The sequence below is a fragment of the Plasmodium berghei genome (assembly GCF_900002375.2).
Source record: "Plasmodium berghei ANKA genome assembly, chromosome: 13".
In the NCBI taxonomy this organism is placed as follows: Eukaryota; Apicomplexa; class Aconoidasida; order Haemosporida; family Plasmodiidae; genus Plasmodium; species Plasmodium berghei.
Genome location: NC_036171.2, coordinates 481,212 through 503,418, shown reverse-complemented (window position 1 = coordinate 503,418; position 22,207 = coordinate 481,212). Strand labels below are relative to the sequence as shown.

At 21.9% G+C, this 22,207-nt stretch overlaps 10 protein-coding genes across 10 annotated transcripts; 5 read left to right on the top strand and 5 right to left on the bottom strand.

Annotated features, from left to right (window-relative positions):
• Nucleotides 1–202: 202 nt before the first annotated feature.
• Nucleotides 203–856, bottom strand: PBANKA_1311300 (inner membrane complex protein, putative; the record flags this gene model as incomplete). The annotated part of the gene is made up of 2 exons (XM_034566693.1): nt 203–579; nt 799–856. The coding sequence occupies 2 exons, from the start codon at nt 854–856 to the stop codon at nt 203–205; spliced, it is 435 nt and encodes a 144-aa protein (XP_034423265.1).
• A 1,693-nt stretch (nt 857–2,549) lies between these two features.
• PBANKA_1311200 (conserved Plasmodium protein, unknown function) lies at nt 2,550–3,926 on the top strand (the record flags this gene model as incomplete). Its single annotated transcript, XM_034566692.1, has 6 exons — nt 2,550–2,795; nt 2,919–2,987; nt 3,099–3,196; nt 3,299–3,359; nt 3,482–3,626; nt 3,796–3,926. 6 exons carry the CDS (start codon nt 2,550–2,552, stop codon nt 3,924–3,926), a joined length of 750 nt encoding a protein of 249 aa, XP_034423264.1.
• A 369-nt stretch (nt 3,927–4,295) lies between these two features.
• Nucleotides 4,296–4,908, bottom strand: PBANKA_1311100 (mitochondrial ribosomal protein S14 precursor, putative; the record flags this gene model as incomplete). Its single annotated transcript, XM_034566691.1, has 2 exons — nt 4,296–4,448; nt 4,723–4,908. 2 exons carry the CDS (start codon nt 4,906–4,908, stop codon nt 4,296–4,298), a joined length of 339 nt encoding a protein of 112 aa, XP_034423263.1.
• A 995-nt stretch (nt 4,909–5,903) lies between these two features.
• PBANKA_1311000 (conserved protein, unknown function) lies at nt 5,904–7,398 on the bottom strand (the record flags this gene model as incomplete). Its single annotated transcript, XM_034566690.1, has 2 exons — nt 5,904–7,136; nt 7,234–7,398. 2 exons carry the CDS (start codon nt 7,396–7,398, stop codon nt 5,904–5,906), a joined length of 1,398 nt encoding a protein of 465 aa, XP_034423262.1.
• A 682-nt stretch (nt 7,399–8,080) lies between these two features.
• Nucleotides 8,081–8,727, top strand: PBANKA_1310900 (conserved Plasmodium protein, unknown function; the record flags this gene model as incomplete). Its single annotated transcript, XM_034566689.1, has 3 exons — nt 8,081–8,270; nt 8,446–8,527; nt 8,634–8,727. 3 exons carry the CDS (start codon nt 8,081–8,083, stop codon nt 8,725–8,727), a joined length of 366 nt encoding a protein of 121 aa, XP_034423261.1.
• Nucleotides 8,728–9,337: 610 nt separating this feature from the next.
• PBANKA_1310800 (40S ribosomal protein S5, putative) lies at nt 9,338–10,735 on the bottom strand (the record flags this gene model as incomplete). Its single annotated transcript, XM_034566688.1, has 4 exons — nt 9,338–9,484; nt 9,570–10,155; nt 10,321–10,396; nt 10,729–10,735. The coding sequence occupies 4 exons, from the start codon at nt 10,733–10,735 to the stop codon at nt 9,338–9,340; spliced, it is 816 nt and encodes a 271-aa protein (XP_034423260.1).
• A 1,827-nt stretch (nt 10,736–12,562) lies between these two features.
• PBANKA_1310700 (glutaminyl-peptide cyclotransferase, putative) lies at nt 12,563–14,588 on the top strand (the record flags this gene model as incomplete). Its single annotated transcript, XM_034566687.1, has 3 exons — nt 12,563–12,639; nt 13,341–14,199; nt 14,388–14,588. The coding sequence occupies 3 exons, from the start codon at nt 12,563–12,565 to the stop codon at nt 14,586–14,588; spliced, it is 1,137 nt and encodes a 378-aa protein (XP_034423259.1).
• Nucleotides 14,589–15,058: 470 nt separating this feature from the next.
• On the bottom strand, nt 15,059–15,929 carry PBANKA_1310600 (heme detoxification protein, putative; the record flags this gene model as incomplete). The annotated part of the gene is made up of 3 exons (XM_034566686.1): nt 15,059–15,256; nt 15,385–15,587; nt 15,716–15,929. 3 exons carry the CDS (start codon nt 15,927–15,929, stop codon nt 15,059–15,061), a joined length of 615 nt encoding a protein of 204 aa, XP_034423258.1.
• Nucleotides 15,930–17,289: 1,360 nt separating this feature from the next.
• Nucleotides 17,290–19,210, top strand: PBANKA_1310500 (conserved Plasmodium protein, unknown function; the record flags this gene model as incomplete). Its single annotated transcript, XM_034566684.1, has 8 exons — nt 17,290–17,731; nt 17,840–17,906; nt 18,029–18,140; nt 18,305–18,355; nt 18,452–18,567; nt 18,715–18,808; nt 18,884–19,039; nt 19,181–19,210. The coding sequence occupies 8 exons, from the start codon at nt 17,290–17,292 to the stop codon at nt 19,208–19,210; spliced, it is 1,068 nt and encodes a 355-aa protein (XP_034423257.1).
• Nucleotides 19,211–20,884: 1,674 nt separating this feature from the next.
• PBANKA_1310400 (centrin-2, putative) lies at nt 20,885–21,631 on the top strand (the record flags this gene model as incomplete). Its single annotated transcript, XM_034566683.1, has 3 exons — nt 20,885–21,008; nt 21,123–21,277; nt 21,404–21,631. 3 exons carry the CDS (start codon nt 20,885–20,887, stop codon nt 21,629–21,631), a joined length of 507 nt encoding a protein of 168 aa, XP_034423256.1.
• Nucleotides 21,632–22,207: the final 576 nt, after the last annotated feature.

Here is a 22,207-nt window from a genome sequence, read left to right as displayed (position 1 = left end):
AGTAAAATGCTCATGATATATTGAATGCCATTAAAGAAAAATATATATAATAGAATGAAATAAACAAAAGAGACGAATATAACAAGTGTTATATTTTTATTTTATTGTATATTCTTTATAAAAATCGATTAAAGAAAATTTAAAGCTTTTTTTATGTCTCTCAATTAGGTTTAATTCCATGGGAAAATATATAGATATTAATTCATTCACATTTGCATTCTTGAGGGCATACACAATCAGCCATTTTTGATATAGCACATTTTTGTTTGCGTCTTATATATATTGGGTCACTTACATAAGTTAAAGTTGGTAAACTATATTTTTTATTATCTTCATAATTTATTTTCTCAAAAAATGGACCTTGAGCATAACTTATTAAAGGGACATCATGCAGTATATTTTTTGCATAAAACTCGTTGTCTATTTGATGATAGTATAATTGTGAACTTCCATTTGAATTTAAAATAATCCGTTCAGTTGGAATGCATGGAAACGTGTTTGTATTTTCTCTGGTACAAATATCGTCTAATTCATTGTAGGTATATGTCCTTTGAGTAATTTTAAGGTCGTGTTTTTCACCTAAAAAATAATGATAAACATGCATATATATATTTTTCTGTGTTTTAATTTGGATAAAATAGCATTGTATGCATTATGAATGTTAACATAATTTGCACTGAAAAATAAGCAAAATGAAAAACATAAAGAAAATGTGTGTAAAAAAAATAAATTGTCTTATTATGTAATATAAAATGTATTAACATGCCTATTATATTAATATATATTTTTTGTATTTACCACAGGAACATTTACATGAATTACATGCTAAGCATGTAGACTTGTTAAATATATTCATTTTAATTATAAATTTTTTTAATTAAAAGCTATAGAAATACATATGGATAAGGATTTGTTTGAATTATAACAATTGTATGAATGCACCAATTTTGTATTTCAATAAAAGAGAAATATAAAATTAAAAATATATAATTCTTTAAAATTAATTTATATAAGCATCCTTTAAAATAGTAAATATATCATTTTATTAAAATTGAACTTGTACATTTGTTTTAATGCATAGGCTTAAAAATATGTGTGTGTAATACCAATAATAAACCAAGATTATATCAAAATGTGTACATAAAAAAAAATATATAATATATAAAAGAACATTAAGCTATTTATATTTGGTTGAATAGTTTTTTTTGCATATTAGGAGGGGGAGTATAGATAGCCATAAAAAAAACTTATGGTGCATGCATAAAATATTATTATAAATATACTTGAAAAGGCTACCTATAATTTTTTACATGACTTGTTCATAATAAAATTATGCGTTATTTTATAGATATGTATAAGAAAAACATTTCAAGTTCATAACAAACTTGTTTAAAAGGCTAATCAAATCAATTTACACAATTATATATTTATAAAATATTTTTCCTATTCTCTTATTTTCCAACTAAAATTGTGAAAATAAACATATGCATATAAATGTGACCATAACAAAAAATATATTGTCTATATATGAAAAGCCATAAATATTGATAAAAAAACACACCTCGAATAAAATTTTATAAACTAAGGTGTTACGCTAGTTATACCTATGTATATATGTAAATTATAAAACAGCATTATGCTTATTTAAAAATATTAGCATTTGGGGGGTAAAATAACTATCATATTTTTAAATAAGACAAAACATACTTATAAAAATATTGTCATAAATGTGATTCTATTTATTATTAGATAATTATAGAATGATACTGTTTGTAAACGTTTTCCGACATCATGAGGTATTGCCATGAAAACTATTTTATTTAATTTTATGTAAAAATATACTCATGTAGGATATAAAAGTTTGATTGGATATTTTTGACACCCTTTAAATGTATAACATTCTAATGGACTAATAATATATATAATAATGATTCTTATATTATAAAATTTATATATTTTTTTATAAAATATTGACATATAAATATTTTTTAATATATATATTTTTCTTTTCAAAATAGTATGAAGGATACCGTTTGTGCTCCCGATTTTCTTTGGGTTTGTGATAAATCATATATTATTATTTTATATATGATTCATTATAAATGCACTCAAAGCATGATCTATATTTTTTTATTAAGATTTATAATTATTGTTCTATTCATTTTAAGCGTTGTTATAGGGATAACCTTATTTTCCCCAAATTTATGTAGGTATATTTGAATGCTTGCATAATAGGCGTGAATAATTGAGATAACATTTTTTATTGGTAAATAAATTATTAAATAAAGAATAAATTATTAAAAAAATATGGTTACATTAATTTTTATTTCATATATTTTTTAATGGATATAATATTAAAAAATAAACATTATTTGAAAAAATATATTTTTTATAATGCAAAATATAACGATGGTTGTTATGCTATACAAATATATTTTTTAAATGTTTTAAAAGTTAAAAAATTTTAAAGTGATAGTTTTGAATATATATATATATATATATATATATATATATATATATATACATATTTATACAACAAGAAGGGGAATATGGTTTTAGTTCCTCAAAAGTTAATTGTTCATTATAATCATTGTTCTATAAAAAATGTTGGTGAAACTTTCATAGATTATATAAATGTCCAATTATTTTTTTTAAAAAATGTTTTAAATTGTCCTTTTATATATTTAGTAGAGGAAACTCACCCAATTAGCAATTATAAGGGGTTTCCATATGCTTTTAATACATTAGAGGGAAATATTTTATATGGAGAAGATATTGTCAACTATTTGAAAAATGTAATTAATATAGAGAAATGATTATGTATTTAAAAAATAAAAATATGTCCAAATAATAATATTGTCATTAAACATGCCCCAATATATATGCATTTTATATATTTTGAAAACTTTTCATTTCAGCTTTATTTATTTGACTCTGTTAACTATGAAACGTATTATGGAATTGTCAGCGAGCTAAAGGCAATACTGGTATATGCTTATAATACGAAAGAAAATAAATGGATAAATAAGTACAAACACACATATGTAATAAAGCATGTCTGTTTACAAATATAGTTAAATTAAACCTTTTATTTATAGATATACTATCTATGGGAAGATAAAGAAATTTACAATAATTTTACAAAAAAAATATACAGAGATAATTTTTTTTATCTTTATTATATTTATATAATAAGGTAAACATATATATATAGGGAATATTATATAAGTTTATATACCGAACTACATATGTGTGTATAAATAAATGGAAAAACTAAATACTATTTTTTATCTTATAGAAAACTAAAAAACGAAAATTTGGAAAAATGTAAAACATTCGGATTAGATAATCACAATTTTGTTAGTACTATATGCGAAAAACACAAAAATATATTATATGATAATTTAATAAAAAATATTATGTTTTTCATTTATGTTATATTATTTTATCATTATATCCCTTATTTGTATTTATTTTATAGAATATAAAACGATTGAAGAAAATTTTAAATATACTAGATAGTATTTTGTGTGACGATACGGGTCCACAGAAAGAGGCCACTGTTTGTTATTTTCACTCAATTTGTTTTTCCATTTTATCAATTTTCTATTCAATACCTTCAAAATGTAAGACAACATTGCTTTATCATGGCATTTATGACTTAATGTTATAAGATATTTTATGAGATTGTGAAAAGGAAAAAAATAAGAATCTATAATTTAAATACATAACAATATTAACATTATTGCTGATTTTTTATTTATTTCTCATTTTTTTTTAATCTGATGACAATAGTTAACAGTGAATTATTGGATACCTTAATGTCAAAGCCCAATTTAATAAACTTTGTAAAAAATCTTAATAGCATATATAATGTGTGGAAAAACGAAAAATCATTTCTTTTAGGAGTGCGAGAAATATCTTAATTTATACAAATTATATTTAGGAAAAGAACAAAAAATAAATTGAATTACAACAGTATGGATATTATTACACGCCCCTGATGTTATAATGAGAAAACTTTATTTTCTCAAATGAAAATTATATTTTATATATTTACAAAAAAATGGAACTTTTTAACAAAATAAATTTAATATTTTTAAATTATTAATATAAAAAAATAATAAATAAATAGAAAAAGTAGTATACTTATTATTTATTACCAAAAATTATATATCTCATATGCATTAAAAATATACATAAGCAAATATCATATAATGCTTGTTTGTGTGTGTGTTTTTTTTAAAGCCAAATATATAATTTATTAAAAAAAAAATAAATAATTTGGATTTTTTTTATCTGAACAAGTCAGGTCTATAACCATATTTTTTTAACCACCCTTCTCTAGCTGTTTGAAAAAATGCCATTTTTGCCATTCTAGTAAATTTATAAATTCCTCGTGAATACCCTCCTTGTATACACCTCATACGTATTCGGTTAATTCCTACCTAATTTTAATAAAAAGGGGATGATATATATTTGTAAAAATTTGTGTGTAAAATAAAATGACATTATACCTATGTATGCACATAATGGGGTGTACATATATTATTATGTATATACACATAGGTATTTTAACATGATAAGAGAAATAAAATTTGGAGTTATAAAATACGAATTGAAATTATAGAATTTAGCATTATTCTCTACAATAATTTTAGGAATTATTTTGGTGTAAATATAGTTTTTTTTTTTTAATTTTTTTTTTTTTAATATGCTTACTTTATTGTTTATTCTTATATGCCCTTTAAATCCCAAATTTTCGAAAATGTTTTTATAAACTCTAGTATTTACTTCGGATTCCATAAAAGCTCGTCTTGCTAAAATATCTCTATAAACATTTCTGTTATAACTTGGGAATCCTAAAGGTACTTGGTTTAAATATGGTCCAGGATCGCGCGCTGCCATTTAAATTGTTATGAAATATACATAAATTTTCTAATAATTATTTGTTATAAAGGATAAACCTTTCAAACAAAAAAAATAATAAAATAAACATAGTATATATACTTATTTATTACCATAAAAAAGTTATATTAATAAAATAAATGTAGCATACATAATTATTTTATTAAAAAACTTATTCTAAAAAAAATTATAGTAAATTTCTAAATTATAAAATAAAAAAAATTAATATAATTTTTTCAAACATATTAATTTTATTATTTTTTAAAAGTTTCTACAAAAAATGTGCATATGAATATTTCAGTTAAAAGTTTTAAGGGCGCAATGGTATGCATACAAATATGGGAGAGGATCAAATTCCATAAAAATTATTGTATATATATAGTGAATAATAATATGTGTATTCATTTTATAATTGCAAAAAAATTTGAATATCCTATTTTATTTATATGAAATATATTATACTTGGTGAGTTTTTTTTTTATATCCCCAAATTTTCAATTAGGATTAATGAATATGATAAAATTTTGAATCGTAAAATATGTGTAATGGGAATGAGTAATTTACACCTGCATTTTTGGAGGCCATAAATGTATCAATTTATTTTGAGAAACATATTTCTTTTCATAAAACATGAAAATAGATAGTTGTCTGCTTCTATACATTTTGCCATACATTTTTTTAAAGATTCACAGATTAAATCACCAAAAATGTATAAACTCAAGTTATTTAAGGTTCTTATAAAAATTAATAAGGGTTTATCTACATATATAAGTTACATAGATATGTACTGCTCCTTCTTGTATATCATAGAGCAAATTTTATAAAAAAAGAACAAAACAAATATATGCTCATATTTTTCCTTATTAATACTATCAGTAATAGGAAGACTTTTTTGCTAAGGAATCGAGCCATTAGTTTAGCAATGTAAATGAAAATATAAGAAAATATGGAAAAAAAAAAAAAATGTTTATATAGGTATGTATAAAGTAGTTTTATCATTTCTTCGATAGATACTTTGGCTTGACTGCTACCATTTTGACTTTTTTGTTATTTATTGTTTGAGAACTAATAATACATAATTCTTTTATATATTTTTGTACAAGTATGAAATTTTGATTTTTTTCTTTTATGTTTAAAATATCTAATAAAGTTAATATATCCATTTTTCCATTATTTTTTTCGATAATTTTTAATAAAATTTTAGCACAATTTTCTTTTTTTAATTGTATTTCATTTTTTCTAATTTTTTCTTTTATATATTCATTGATATTATGAATTTTATTAGTTTCATTTTTTTCATTCGTTTCACTTTTAACATTTGTTCGTCCTCTATTACTATTATAATTATCTTCATCATTTTCTTCATCATCTTCTTCATCTTCGTCATCAGAATATTGATTTAATTCATCATCTTCTTCATCGTTTATTTGTTGTTTTAATAATGATTTCATAGCTTGTCCATAAGATGTTAATATAGATTCTTCATTTCCAGAGTTGTTATCTGATTCTTCATTTTCATCTTCATCATCAAAAAATTCATGCGCAGATTCTTGCATATATAAATCTTCATCATCACTTCTTTTTCCATCATCATTATAATCCCAACTTGATTTATTTTTTCTAATTTCTGTTATAGATAAAGCTGAATCAACATAATCGATTTCATCTTTATTTTCTCTTTTTTTTAATTTGTATAAATTTTTTAATCTTTTTTTTTCTTGTCTTTTTAATCCTAAATCATCATCGGAAGAGGAATAGTAGTTTTTGAAATTTTTACCAGAATGTGCAGATGTAATATTAGATATATTATCATGATTATTTATATGATTAATATTTATAAGTGTTTTTTTTTTAGATATATCTTTTGTTTTTAGATTAATTTTCATACTTTCTTCTTTATTTTTTAACCTTTCAATTATTTCATCTAATCTTTTATTATTTTTTTCTGCTTTTAATTTGTCTTGTGTGATATCTGGATTATATACATTTAATGCTTTTTCTGATAAATCTGGTTCAAAAACTTGCCAATTTGAAACAGGATATAATTCCGAATAATCTTCATTTTCAATTAAAACAAAAAACACATCTGTATTTAAATTACATTTTTTAGATACATAAGATTTGTGATTTATTTTGCACTTATCTGTGGATGTGTTTTTCAGTAGCCAATAATTGGGCGTATCGTTTTTCTCATTTTCGAGTACATCTTCAGGATTTTCATCCTTAGACTTTAAAAGTGAAACGAAACAACGAATTGTATATAATCAGTATACAAAAATTATGAAACAAAGTATAAAGAATGCATTTTTTTTTTTCATTTCTTACTATAAATGTTACAGGAGGAGTCAATCTATCAATTTCATTATGATTTGTAAATCTTGAAATTATATATTTTACATTATCATTAATTTTGTTAATCCTGATTCGTTTATTACCATGTTTGGACAAATGAAAATCAGAATGTTTTATTACATCATTTTCCTCATTCATTTTGATCTTTTTTCAAATTTTTGAAAAAAAAAAAAAATCACTACTTTTGGAGCCTGTATATTAGTACAATTACTTAAGTGTGCTAAGTACGTCCTATTTATGCCAGTTCTATATTTTTTTGTATGAACCAGTCAGTATGTACTTATGTTAAATACAAATTGATTTGTTTTCATGCTTCTTAAAAAAAATAAAGTATGTTTTTATTTTCTGACTATTGTTTATGTATATATAAATACATATATGATTGAAAATTATCTCCAAAAGTGAATATTATCGGTAAAAAAATATTAATATACGTATAACATATATTATATATACACGGTAAAAATAAAGGTAACAAATAATAAATTAAGAAAAAAGGCAATTGCAAATATATGCATATACATACTCTTGTATATCATCATACGTTTGTAGATAAAAAAATGGAAACAAAAGTTATAGGTAAAAAAATAAATAAAAAAAATATAAAAAAAATATAAAAATTAATGCAATTTGAATAATTAACAATTTACTTTCCTTGATATTTATTTAATAAAGTTATAACAATAGCATGAGGGTATTAATATTTAATATAAAATTGAAAAAAATATATTAAAAGTTCTTTATAAAAATATAAAAGAAGAATAATATATATAATAAATAAAATGATTTATTTTTTGGCTATTTTTTAAAAAGGGACAAAATGAGTAAAGTAATAAAGAAAACAAAAAACAAAAATAATGTTAGCACCCCAAAAAAGAAATTAGCAGACACAAATGCTCAAATGGATGAAATCAATTTAAATTATAATCCATTTACAACAAAGGAAACGATAAAGCCATTTGATTTAGATATAGAAGAAGATGTAATCGAAAAGAAAGAACATAGAAAAGGTAGGAAAAATAAATAAGCAAAATAACAGTAAAACAATATATGGATTGAGTTTGTTCTTAAACAAGTATGGCATGATAAGCATTACGTAGGTACACCCTCACTATATTATTATTACACCATTTTGCCATATTTTTTGTTTTTATTTTATTTTTCTATATTTTCTTATATTCTCAGATCCATTTAAAGAGTTACTTAAGAAACGAATACAAGAAATGAATGGAAAAGTTGATCAAACTAAAGAAAGCCAAGATGAAAGGTAATAAATATTAAACTTGATAATTAAGGATATATGCATATTTACTTGCATTTGCCATATATCTGAACATATTTATTTATTGTTATTTTTTTTTTTAATTATAAAGGGAAACGTTTGGAGATGAAATGGAAAAATCTGGCAAGGAATGGTATGAACAAAATTTAGTGAATGATGTTCCAAGAAAATTAACAATTATGTAATAAAGACATGAAGAAATATAATAAAAATAAAATGTAATTAAACAATTTCGTGTTTATTTATTATGATAATATTGGTATAAATTATTTTTTATTTTCCCACGTCAGTCTATATCATTAACATTGTTTTGTTTTATTAACAATATATTTTTTTAATCAATATTTTTATGATCTCACTATTATATAAATAAACATATTAACACCTTATTTTGTGTTCTTAAATAAAATTGAATTTTTTTTTTAAGACAATATGGTATTATATAATTTTTTCATTTGCTATAAAAACTATTTAGTGATTTTGCACACATAAATATGGATAGGATAATTTTGTCAACATTTCAGACAAATACTTTGTGTTTTAAAAATGTTTTTTTTAATTTTACTTTATATAATTAGTTGTTTTTCGTTTTTTATTATATGTTTTAAAAACTAAGTAAAATCATAATATTAATTATTTAAATAAAAAAATATTATATATAGATATATATAAGATAAATAATATAATAACAAAAATGCTCAAAGTTCACATAAATGGCGCAGTTACTATTAAAATAATGTACATATGATTCATTAATGTTCCTACTTAGCTACATATATTTTTTTTCTTCTATAATTAAATTATGGTTTTAATTCCTTTTACATTTTGATATGTTTCAAGAAAATCAGACCATTCTTCATATGGGGATTTGTCGAATTTGGTTACTTTCCATAAATCTGGGGTTAAATATCCATATGTTTTACTCAAAGCATTGAATATAGCCTATGAAAAAAAAATATATAAATTTATCATAATATGTATATAATTTGGGGGCAAGTTTTTTTGAATTTTTTTGAATTTTTCATACTCTTAAAAAATTTCCCCTAGTTTTAGTTTTTCCACAAGAAGATGAAAAACAATCTTTAATTCCGGCAAAGTTTAACATTTTTTTTGTTGTTGGTGCGCCGACAATTTGAGTACCTCTTGGGGCTGGTATTAAACGAATACGAACACTACCACATTTTCCTGAAACTTTCATAGGTACTGTGTGAGGATCTCCAATTTTGTTACCCCAATAACCTCGTCTAACTGGAATTAAAGAAAGTTTGGCTGCAATTATAGCACCTCTTATAGCGGTGGCAACTTCCTTTGCACATTTGACTCCTAAACCACAATGCCCATTCCCATCACCAATTGCTACAAAAGCTTTAAATCGTGTTCTTTGACCTGCACGTGTTTGTTTTTGTACAGGCATAATTTTTACAACGTCATCTTTTAATGGGTGTGCACACTCATTTGGTTGAAAAAAATAATCAATGATTTGATATTCTTTAATTGGTAATGAATGTAAATATATTTCTTCAATTGATGATATTTTTCCTTCTTTTACTAATCTTCCTAATTTTGTTACTGGTACCCAGTTTTTTAAATCATCTTCTGCTGAGCCTCGTCCTCTAAAATTTTTTTAAATAATATGAAAATTTACATTAACTGTTCATATTTTTTTTTTTAAATAAAGTAAAAAAGCTAGCTGTGCTCATTTACATATGGAAGATATTTATGTACATTATATAAAATAATATGAATAGTATATATATGAGTATAAAAATTATTTTTACCTTCCTCTTCCTCTTCCTCTGACACCTCTAGCTCCCCTAGCACCTCTTCCAAAACCTCTTGAAAATCCTCCTCTATCTGTTATTTAAGAACAAGTATGTGTATATGAGTTTCATAAAAATTAAATATAATATTTGCTCAGAACTGTTATGTATTTAAAAATATTTTTTTCATTATTCATAATATATCATAGCACACATTAATATATAAGGATGATATATATAACATAATAAATTAATATGTATGCTGGTATATGGTACAAACATAAGGTATTATAAATAAAAATATTAATATCTATATAATAATACAAATTGTTAAGTTTACAAAAGTATGGATTAAATAATAAAACACAGAAATATGAGTTTAAAATGGGTTATGGATGAAATGAAAAAATATAATTTAAATATTACCTTCCATTGTTTTTGATTCTTATAGTATTATAATGTTAGTTTTTTTTTAAAATACTTATGTTTTTTTGTATTTAATAAAATTTGTTGTTTATTTTACAAATATTATAAAAACCATTAATTTATTTGTTTTTTTTTATTTTGTAAATTTACATAGGATTATTATTATCATTCATTATTTTATTAATTTTTTTTTTATTTACAAGAATATTGTTATTTTTTTTTTTTACATATACAAAGTAATAATTTTTCTTACAATTGTTTTTTTTTGCTATATATCACAGATTGTATTTATTATATATTTTATGCGTTATATAATATGGTATATAGAATATCCTCTTTTTTCAAAAGTTATTATATATTTTTTCTTATAGAAAAAAAAAATTAAAAAAAGTTATGTATATATATATATCATGTTTCGCAATACCTATATTGTTTTAAAGGTGCGAATTGCCCTTAAGAAAAAAAAAGCCGGATAAATAATATTTGGTAATTTGGAGAAGATATGAAAAATTTAAGAGCTAATATTATATATATCCTCATATAATACATATGAAAATAACAAATTTTGCTAATAAAAAGATTGATGATATAATAGAAAATTTGGAATAAAACCGACCTTTAAATTATATATACCAATTATTATTATATTGCTTTATATTATTTATCTGCAAAGAAATGTAATAAACCCTATATATTTTAATATATAGCATATTATATATTTAATTAAGTATAGACCAAATCAGCCTTAAAAGATAAGTCCATTTAAGTAAATAAATAAAATATTCTGTAAAATAAATTAATAAAATGTATTATTTTCTCAAAAAAAATATGTTAAGTGTAAATTATTAAATATATATATTTTAAAGAGTAATTTTTTATATGGATTTTACTTAGTATAAAATAAGGATTTTAAGTTTTTAAATATAATAAAGGCATTCATAAAAATATACAGAAAAAAATATCATATCACTTTTATCCCTATGTATAGAAAAATATACCACCACTAATACATTATCATATATAACTTAATAATTAAAAAATGCTTTATTTTGGCATAAAAATTTATAATAAAATTTTCATTTTATAAATAAATATTTTTTTTCGTAAAATATGTATGTATATAATAAGATTTGATACAATGAATAAATAAATATTATTGCAATTTAATGAGGGAATTAAATGTTTTTACTATAGCTAGCACATTTTTTCTAAACCGTATTTTTTTTTTTTTTTTTGCGGAATTTCCTTTTGTTCCCTTATGGGCTTGGTGTATTTTTTCTTTCAGTTGTTCACAATTATACATATATAAGGATACTTGTATTTTTATTTATTTATTATATTTATATGGGATGTAAAATAAGGGGGATAAGGGTAAAACAAACTACTATACATTTGAGACGGCCTTAAAAAAATGTTAATATATATTATCAATTAAAATTGCAAAATAAATGTTTGCATTATATAAATATATTTCGCATATAACAATAAAACAAATTAATACAATTTCCAAACACTTTAAATAAATATATAAAAATAAATAATTTGTTTTAATTTTATTATATGTATTAAAAAATAGCTATGAGCATATTATATACACACATTATGCATTAAATATTTGTTTGTGTTAAACTTATTTTTATAAACAAATGATATGACAATTAAGAAATAAAATAAGTTTCTTTTCCTTGAATTAATTGCTGTAATGTATTTTAATATATTTATATATAATGAGCTTTTTGTTTCATTTTTTTTTATGTGCCAAATAAGTGTAAGCCAATATCCCACCTCTTCCAAAAAAAAATAAGGGGAGAGTCAAATAAGATTATTGAGAAATATGGCAAATAAATTAGTTGCGAGAAAAAAAATAGCTACCTATATTATTCGGGAAAATAGTCTTGTAAAAAAAAAAAGGTTATAAAAAAATATTAGCGTATATAATATAGTGTGTAGACACATTTATTATTTACATGCTAATTTATTTTTTATTTGATTTACTTTTTTTTGTAATTGTATCATCAAATTAAAATTAGTGGCTCTGATCAATGCCATTTTTTTGTATACCCATATATATAGACATATTTATAAAAAATGAGAGAAAAAATATAGAGCATCTCACCATTTATTTATCAAATTATATTATAATTAAAATGAGATATGTGTGTGAACTGGGCTAATTTAAAAATAAAAATTGAAAAAGTGTGCTTATTTTTTACAAGTTTTTTTTTTTTTTAAAATGTTTCATTACATATTATTCATGAATATATTTGTTAATTTGACAACTCATTTGTTTAATTCCATTTTGATTTATAATGATAACATGCATTAATTTATTTAAGGGGCCTCTCTTTAATTTTCTTTGTCGTTTTAAAAAATAAAAAATTGAATTATGGAAATATTTGACTGATTGTATAATTATGTGTGCTTATCAATTGTGTGCATATACACAATATGTATATATAATTTTGTGGACAAATTATAATATATATAAATTCATATTTATTTAAAATTTCAAGATTACAATATATATATAATATATTTGTGCATGTATATATCCCCTTAAAATCATATATTTTTTTAACATAAAAAAACAATTTTACAATGTGTTTTTGTAGATCTATAAAAAGGGTGGTGATCCTTGTGATAATCATTTGTATGCTAATTGCTGCTACGATTTTGTTAATTCTTCATTTTGTTTTAAATGGGAATAGTGGGTATCCTATTGATATAGGAATATATTCATACGAGATAATAAATAAATATGACCATGTTCATGATCCAATAATTGGCCAGCAAGCAAATGTTGATTCGATAGTTCATCAAAGATATATAAGCAATTATCCTTTTACACAAGGTTTATTATATTTAGACGGGAATACATTAATTGAATCATCAGGACTATATGCAGTTAGCTATTTAAGAAAATTTAAACTAAATACTGGGGATACTGAGCGTTATTATAATTTAACAAATAATTATTTTGCTGAAGGAATAGCATTAGTTATCGAACCCGAAACATATAGAAAATTTATATTCGTATTGACATATAAAGAAAACACAATATTAGCATTTGATTATAATACTTTTGAATTATACAACACATTTGAGCACGATTTAAATGGATATGGATTGACATCAAACTTAGATCCTATACATTCTGTAGAAGATTTAAAAAATGGTAAATTTGCAAATTATCAAAAACTGTGGACTACATCAGGAAATGAATTTTTATACGAATTAGAGATTCCACATAATTTTAAAAAAACAAATAAAATAAGTATAATTAACAAAAGAAAAGTAACATGTGCTGGATTTACTATAAAACATATTAACGAATTAGAATACCATTTACAAGAAAAAACAATATATGCTAACATATTTATGACAAATTTAGTAATAGAAATTGATATTTCTAAAGGAACGTGCCTCAAGATAATTAATCTTAGTGGATTAATTGATCAAAGCACAAATAAGGTAACAATATAATATGTATAATTATTTGTTGCATACTTATATAGGCATGTATCTTTTTCGTTTCACTATTTGCATCGTTTTAACATATTTATGCAATATATTTCCGCAGTAGGATCAGATTAAATGAAACAGGCAAGCATGTACATACATATACACATTCACAATTTTATTTTTTATTTATTTCATAGCAAAACATGGAAAGAAATAGGGAATCCTTCTTAAACGGAATAGCAATAAATCCGGTGAATAATAAAGAAAGTATTCCAAATTTATTAGTAACTGGGAAGTTTTGGCCAAATTTATTTGAAATAAAACTTGTAAAAACTAATGGGTTGAATCCTAATTCAGTATTGATTGAATATTTTAAAACTATTAGACATCGCCATTAGGGGAAATATGAAAATTGTTTATGTACTTAATTTCGCGTATTTATCGCGTTATGTTTTTTTATTTATATAGTTAATTAAAAAGTATTCCTAGTTATCACTTTTAAATACCTTCCTTAATTTTTCATTTAAAATGTGCTGCATGGAATATCTGATATTTAATTTCCGAATTTGATAATTCAGCATTTTGTGTTTTCCATTATTATTTTTACTATATATTGTTATTATTATTTTTTTTTTTTTCATTTTTTTGTTTTATAAATTAAAGTTAGTAATAATAAACATATGTATGAACATATATAGTTCCCAAAGGAAAAATTTAATTTCCTTTAAAATAAATACAGTAGGCACTATAAAGGACATAAAGATTGTATAAAAAATATATATAAAATAATTAAATAAATTAATTATATTAAAATTGGATTATTTAATTATATTTACTGAATATATGGAAAATCTTCATTTAAATAGTACTAAAAAATTATTGGCTTATCTATGATATGAATTATGCCATTATGACATTTCATATTGGGTCTTATAATTTTTGCTTCATTTAAATATATAGAATGATCACAATTTTTAAATTCCCCTTCTATTTTTACAATTATGTCGTTGTTTACTAAAGTTGGTATTTTTTCTGGGGCCTCTCTTTTTTCATTGTACATGAGCCACTGAAGATGTGAAAAGTGGAAAAGTATCAAGTATGAAAAAAAAATTCATCAAAATATATTGCTGTTCATATGAATATGTAAATAGTATTGCATGGAAATAATTTTTTCAATAAGTTTCGTTTACTAACTGGCTGATAGGATGAGCCATATAAATCTCTATACATCCACAGACCTTTAGTAAAATGATTTAAAACAAATTCAGACATTTTATTATCATCTTTATATAATTTATTTAAACTATTTGTACTCAATAAATTTAAGGCCTCATCCGAAGGAAGAAATCCCGTATAAGGCCCTTCCAATGATAGTTCGTGAATTAGCGATGAGCTAGCTAAAAAAAAAATAATAATAAAAAAAAAATAATAATAAAATAACGTTGCACCCACTAGCGGATGTGTAGGTTGGATACTGGTATATATTTATTAGACTAAATTGAACAATAGAAAATTAAAAGGTCACCATTTGTATTTTTTAAAAGAGTTGAAAAGTTTTTTAATTCATTATGGGAAAATATTAAATTAATTACAGTCCTCCTAACAGGTTTATGCTCAAAACACCAATAAACCTTTCTATTAATACTTTCTGGATCATTTGTTACTTTTTGTGGTTTTCTTAAACCGCCACTACGCGTGTAATTTCTTTTAAGAACTAAATTATACAATTTTTTTTTCATATTTTTCGGAAGCATTCACATAAATATTGCATATATGACATATATGCGTACAAATGCGCAAACACTAGTAGCATACTTAAAAAAATGAATGCAAGGATGCGCACAGATATATTTTTCAAATGTTCCGTCTGAACAAGATATACATTTTTTAATTATATTTATGTGAGTACATTTATTAATTTTGCTATTTTATTTTTTAGAATGGATGGTAAAATATAGTTATTTTTTACAAACGTGTAATGGGTTATTTATTAATGATACTTTACGAGCATAAGCATTTTTCCATTTTTACTAAACACAAAAAATATAAAATATTGGCATGTTATTGTTTGCTCTTATTATATGTAAAATATTATTGACAGCAACAGCATAAAAATAGTATAGTGGCTGTAAAAAAAGAAAAAAAAAACAATGGTATAAAATATACTAGTTTTACACTAAAATGAGATTGGTTAAATTCTTATATTTAAACTCGAATTATAATTTATATATGTATATTTATTTCACAAAAAAAATAAATAAAATAATATTTTTTATGCAAATTTTAAGTTCCACAAATATTTTACACTATAATAATGACGAACAAATTTAAAGTGCATGTTTTCACATTGAAAATATGAAAATGAGAAAAAAAATATTAGTAAAAATTAAAAAGTATCTTTTTTAAATTAATTCATTTTATTTTGTTTTATGGTGTGATTAATTGTTTAATTTCTTTCTTTTTTCCTTTGTTTGCATTTTCATGATTTATCATTGTTTAATTACATTTTTCCTTTTTTAGACATTTATTATTATTATTTTTTTGTTATCATTATTTATATTTTCATTTATTCATTTATATTATTTTTTCTTTTTTAATGCTAATTATTTTTTCAATACAAAATGTTTAATTTTTTTGAAATAAATAATATATAAAAATTGGATATATAAAGGAATGTTAATACTGAATTTGAGTTCGCATTATCGCGCTTATATCGCATATATGTGAATTATTACTGAAAATAGAAAATACATTAGCATACATGTGGGGATATAATATTTATGCATTTTTTGTTCATACAATTTTAAGCCAGCAAAAAATTTTTTTTTTTTCGTTATTCAAGTGGTGAATATATTTTTGTTTATAAAAAAATATGATGATTTAAAATATAAAAAAGGAGATAAAAGCAAAAAGACGACGAAAAATACGTATATACAAATTGGTCTCAAATATTTAAGATAAAATTTGTTCAAATTTTAATCGTATATATGCACACACATATGTATGTGTGTATATATATGTAATATCTCAATAACCATTTATTATATCGTTTCATATTATTATAAAATTAATATTTTTTTGAATTATTGAATTGGCATGATGGAGCAGATAGCGATGTCGGCGAAAAATAACATGCCTAACAATTTTGGATCTGTTAAAAAAGATGACGATAAATATAATGTAAACTTAAGAAATAATAATGAACTTTCAAAAAATGATATATTTAATTCTTTTTTTGAAAATTTTAATAATATATTCACATTCATAAAAGATACAAAAGAAAATAAAAATGATTTAGAAGATGAAGTTGATGAAGATTTAATAAAAACACTTTATAATTTATGTCAAAATTTTATAAATTATATAAAACAAATTAACGATTTTGGTAATATGCACCTTAGTAATAAAGAACAAGAAGCAATTATCGAATCTTATGAAAAATTTGTTAGACATTGTAAACAATATAATGACAAACCTCAAGTAAAACAGTTGGAAAATGATATTTCAAATTTATTAGATTTATTGTTTAACAATACTGCTGGTAAGTTTATACTTTGGCATGGATCCACTTTACTTTTGGGACCACGGCTAAAAAATATATGCTTATTTCAAAAAATATATATGCTTATTTTTTTTTCGTATTTCATAGAGGCAGTTAATACTCTATTTTCAGCTGATTCTTTCTTCAGCACACATGTGGAAAATTTAAAACTAAAGTAAAAATAACCAACTTAATACACGATTGCGTGTTTGTGTGCATATATTTTTTATGTTTTGACAATGAACATATATAAATATAGTATATTTTAATCATATTGTTAATGCTTTATTTTTTTAGATTAACTGAAAGAAATCAAAAAATAGAGTTTGAACAAGAAAGAATGAAAAAATTAGAATTGGAAGCAAAAGTAGAAGAATATGATGGGATTTTTGAAAAAAATAAAGAAAAGGTAAAAATAAGAAAATTATAGAAATTATATAATAGTATAGTTAGCTATTTATAACAAATTTTGTTTCGATTAATATAATACATTTTAATTTATTTTTATTATATAATGATTGCTTATATTTTTACCGTTTTATTTATTTTTTTTTAAATTTTATATTTATTCAGAATAACGAAATGGATGAGACAATAATCAAACTAAAAAAAGATATTAACAAGGTAAAATATATGTAATGGCTAGCCAAGTGTGCATACAAATATGAACATGCATGTGAATATATTTTTTTCCCTTTTTCAAACACAAAATATTTGTAGATTACTGAAAAGATTGAAAAGTACGATACATATATGAAAAAAAAGAGAAAAGAAATCGACATAAATTTTTCAGATAATTTAGATTGCAAAGAAAGGATTAAATTATTAGAAGAAAAGTAAAAAGAACGAAAAAATAAATTCCAAATCTGTATAAATAAGCATACTATATTTTGTTATGTATGTTCATGTTATTTTTATATAGGAACAAATATATTTATGCACACAGAAATATATGTAACTTCTTTATTTATTTTACTTTTTAGCATAAAATCTCTTGAAAGAAATATAAAAACTACACAATTATCTCCTTTAAAAATAGTGCAAAGAACTGATAATTTTATTATTTTAGAATTTAAAGTAAGCTTAATTTTGTTCAAATTTATGGATATATTTTAAGAACTATTTTTAATTTTTTTTTTTTTTTTTTTTCAGACAATACGTAGAACGACACAATTTCGTGTGAATAACATTCAGTCTGACAATGTACATGTGGAAATAAATCCGTCTGACAAAAATTTATTATCATACATAAACGGGAATATAAAAAAATGCAAAGACGTTTCAGAAATAGCCTATTTAATTAAGGAAGTATGATTAAATATTTTGACAAATTTTTTAATATTCATAAATATGTATTATGTGTACAATCCTTTGTATCATTGCATTTATTTAAACTAATAATAATACTATATTTATGTGTTATATATATTTCATTTTATATTTTTGCAGGCTATATATTTGAATGCCCTAGATATTTGAACTTTTTAGGCACACATAATAACCACATTTTTGTAGTATAATTTATTTTATATTTTTTAATTTTAAAAATTTCGATTTTGATATTTCTTTGTCTTTTCATCCTTTTTTTTTGTATAATTTGTAAATATGTGAATTGTGGCATTTTGCATATCCAAATTTATGGACAGATTTGTCACCGTTTTTTTTTAATCATGCAAAATGGTATAAGTTATTTACTACGCGATAATATTTAAAATATGAATTTGACAGCATTTACTTTTACCATATACATTTTTTTTATTATATATATTAGGAGTTAGGTAAAAAGGGTGTGTGTTTTAAATTATACACTTTGCATATATGTATAACTTAGCATATGCTGATTAATAATAAATCGTATTGAGAAATAAATATGGATTTAATGGATACATACATATATGTGCACACATAACTAAGAAACAAACGAAATACTTTATATTATTTTCTTTATTTTTTATTTTATATATTTATGTTTTTATGGTTTATTTAAAGCATATAACCATAAAGACATGCTTGTAATATATCATTAATGGTTTTCGAAAACTTACACCTTATAGAAATGGTTTGAACAAAATAGTTTTAATCGCAATTAAGCAAAATGTAAAGACGGAAATAAATAAAAAAAATATTTTCCCTACAGGATGAAATGCATAAGTGTAATATAAAATTTCCATTCAAATTTTTTTGGAATATTGAAAAGAATGTTTATATTACTACAGTAATGTATTGGTCATACATAATTAAACTCGTAAAATAAAACAATTTTAACTTTGATAATGCTAAAAAATGGTATAATGTGTAAGTGCTAAAAATATACACATTTATAAATATATCTTCCGCTTTTTTTGTTTTTGAAAGTATGCAATGTTTTTTTAAATAATTGAATGATAAAATACGTCACACCCTCAAAAAATTATTCATAAAAAATGTTATAAAGATAAATTAAATATTTTTTATTATTTTTAACATTATTACAAGTTATGACCAAAGAATAGAGATTATAATTTGTCGCATCCGAGTATGCATATATTTCATTTACTATATGGAAATCATATAATATATTTATCTATGCAATATAATATATTATTTAGTACTGTATTTTGAAGAGGAAATATACGTTAATTTGATATTTATTATTTATTTTTTTAGAGAATTGTTTTTAATTTTATAAAAATTGCTAAATTTACGAAATATTTCAAAACGTTTCAAATTATTTCTAAAATTTTCGAAACATTTCCAAATTTTTGCGAAATAAAAAACAAATTGGAATAATATATTATTTATAAATATTAAAAAGAAATAATACACGAAATCGAAATAATTATAGTTATTACTAAAATATATTATGGATATATGAATCGTATATCATTCTGTTAAATAATAAAAAGAAAAATAATATATATAAATAGATAAAGAAATTATATATTTTCCACTCTCGTTATCCTCTCTTTTCCTTTATATTATAAAATACATTTATAGAAAGGTAAATAGAATTGTGAAAAAAATAATTGAATTGATATTAAACCTAATTACTATATATATTTAAGAGTGCACACACATGTGTACACATTTATTCAACGAAATTGTATTATTTAATAAAGAAAATATATTAATATACATATTTATTTAACTTTTTTTTTTACTAAATATAGAGTAATGACAGAAAATACGTCTATAAGAAGAAGATACGAAAAAAGTTTTACAGAACGTCCAGGTTTTACTGAAGATGAAATTGAGGAAATAAGAGAAGCTTTTAATTTATTGGATACTGATGGAACTGGTTATAAATATTATTTATCAATATATGAAATAATATAACATAGCCAATTTTCGCTGTATTTAAAAAATAGTTTTTAGTTAGCTAAATATATATTTTTTTTTTTTTAAAACACAGGAACAATTGATCCAAAAGAAATAAAATGTGCTATGCAAAGCTTGGGATTGGATGTAAAGAATCCTATGATATTTAGAATGATAGCAGATTTGGAAAAAGACGGTTATTCGTCAATTGATTTTGAAGAGTTTATGGAAGTCATAACTTCCAAATTGGTAATACAACAAAATGAGAAAGCTATAAATATTTTAATACATATTACAGTACATACATTTGTGTGTGTGTGCATGTTTTTTTCCATTAAAATCATGTTTAAAAAATATATCTATTTTTTTTAATAGGGAAATAAAGATACAAGAGAAGGAATTCAAAGAATATTTAATCTGTTTGATGATGACAAGACAGGATCGATTTCTTTAAAAAATTTAAAAAGAGTTGCAAAAGAATTAGGAGAAACATTAACTGATGAAGAATTAAGAGATATGATTGATCGCGCTGATTCAAAAGGGGAAGGAGAAATTTCTTTTGACGATTTTTATACAATAATGACAAAAAAAAGTTTTTTATAAGCATTTATTTGTTATCATAAAATAAATATAATAATTGTTTTTGTTACAAGGATATATAGCATACATATATGTGTGCATGGTCATTCGTATATCAAGGATCTATTATATAAAAATTAATAAATATTAAAAAATATATTATTCAACATTATTATAATTGAAATGCCATATTAAAAAAAATACTGGTATATATTTTATTATTATTGATTTACCTAAAAAACTTATAATTATATTTAAACAATTTTATGGCTATATAATATGAACAATATGCGCGATAAATAAAGTTTTTTTGTATTACAGAAAATAAAAATGTCCACAAAAAATACTATACCTTTAGGAAATGCATTATGCCTATATACTTGATAGTAGTTAAAAAATATAAAGTTAACAACTATTACTTATATATATATTTTTTTTTTTCTTATATGTACATATATATAAATATGTTTATATATAGTACTTGATTTTTTATTCAATTATATTTTTGTCTATATTTCGTTATATACATGTATATTTAAACTGCTACATTCGCTTTTCAAAAAAGCAATACGTGAGAACGTTTCCCTTTCTTTGTTCCAA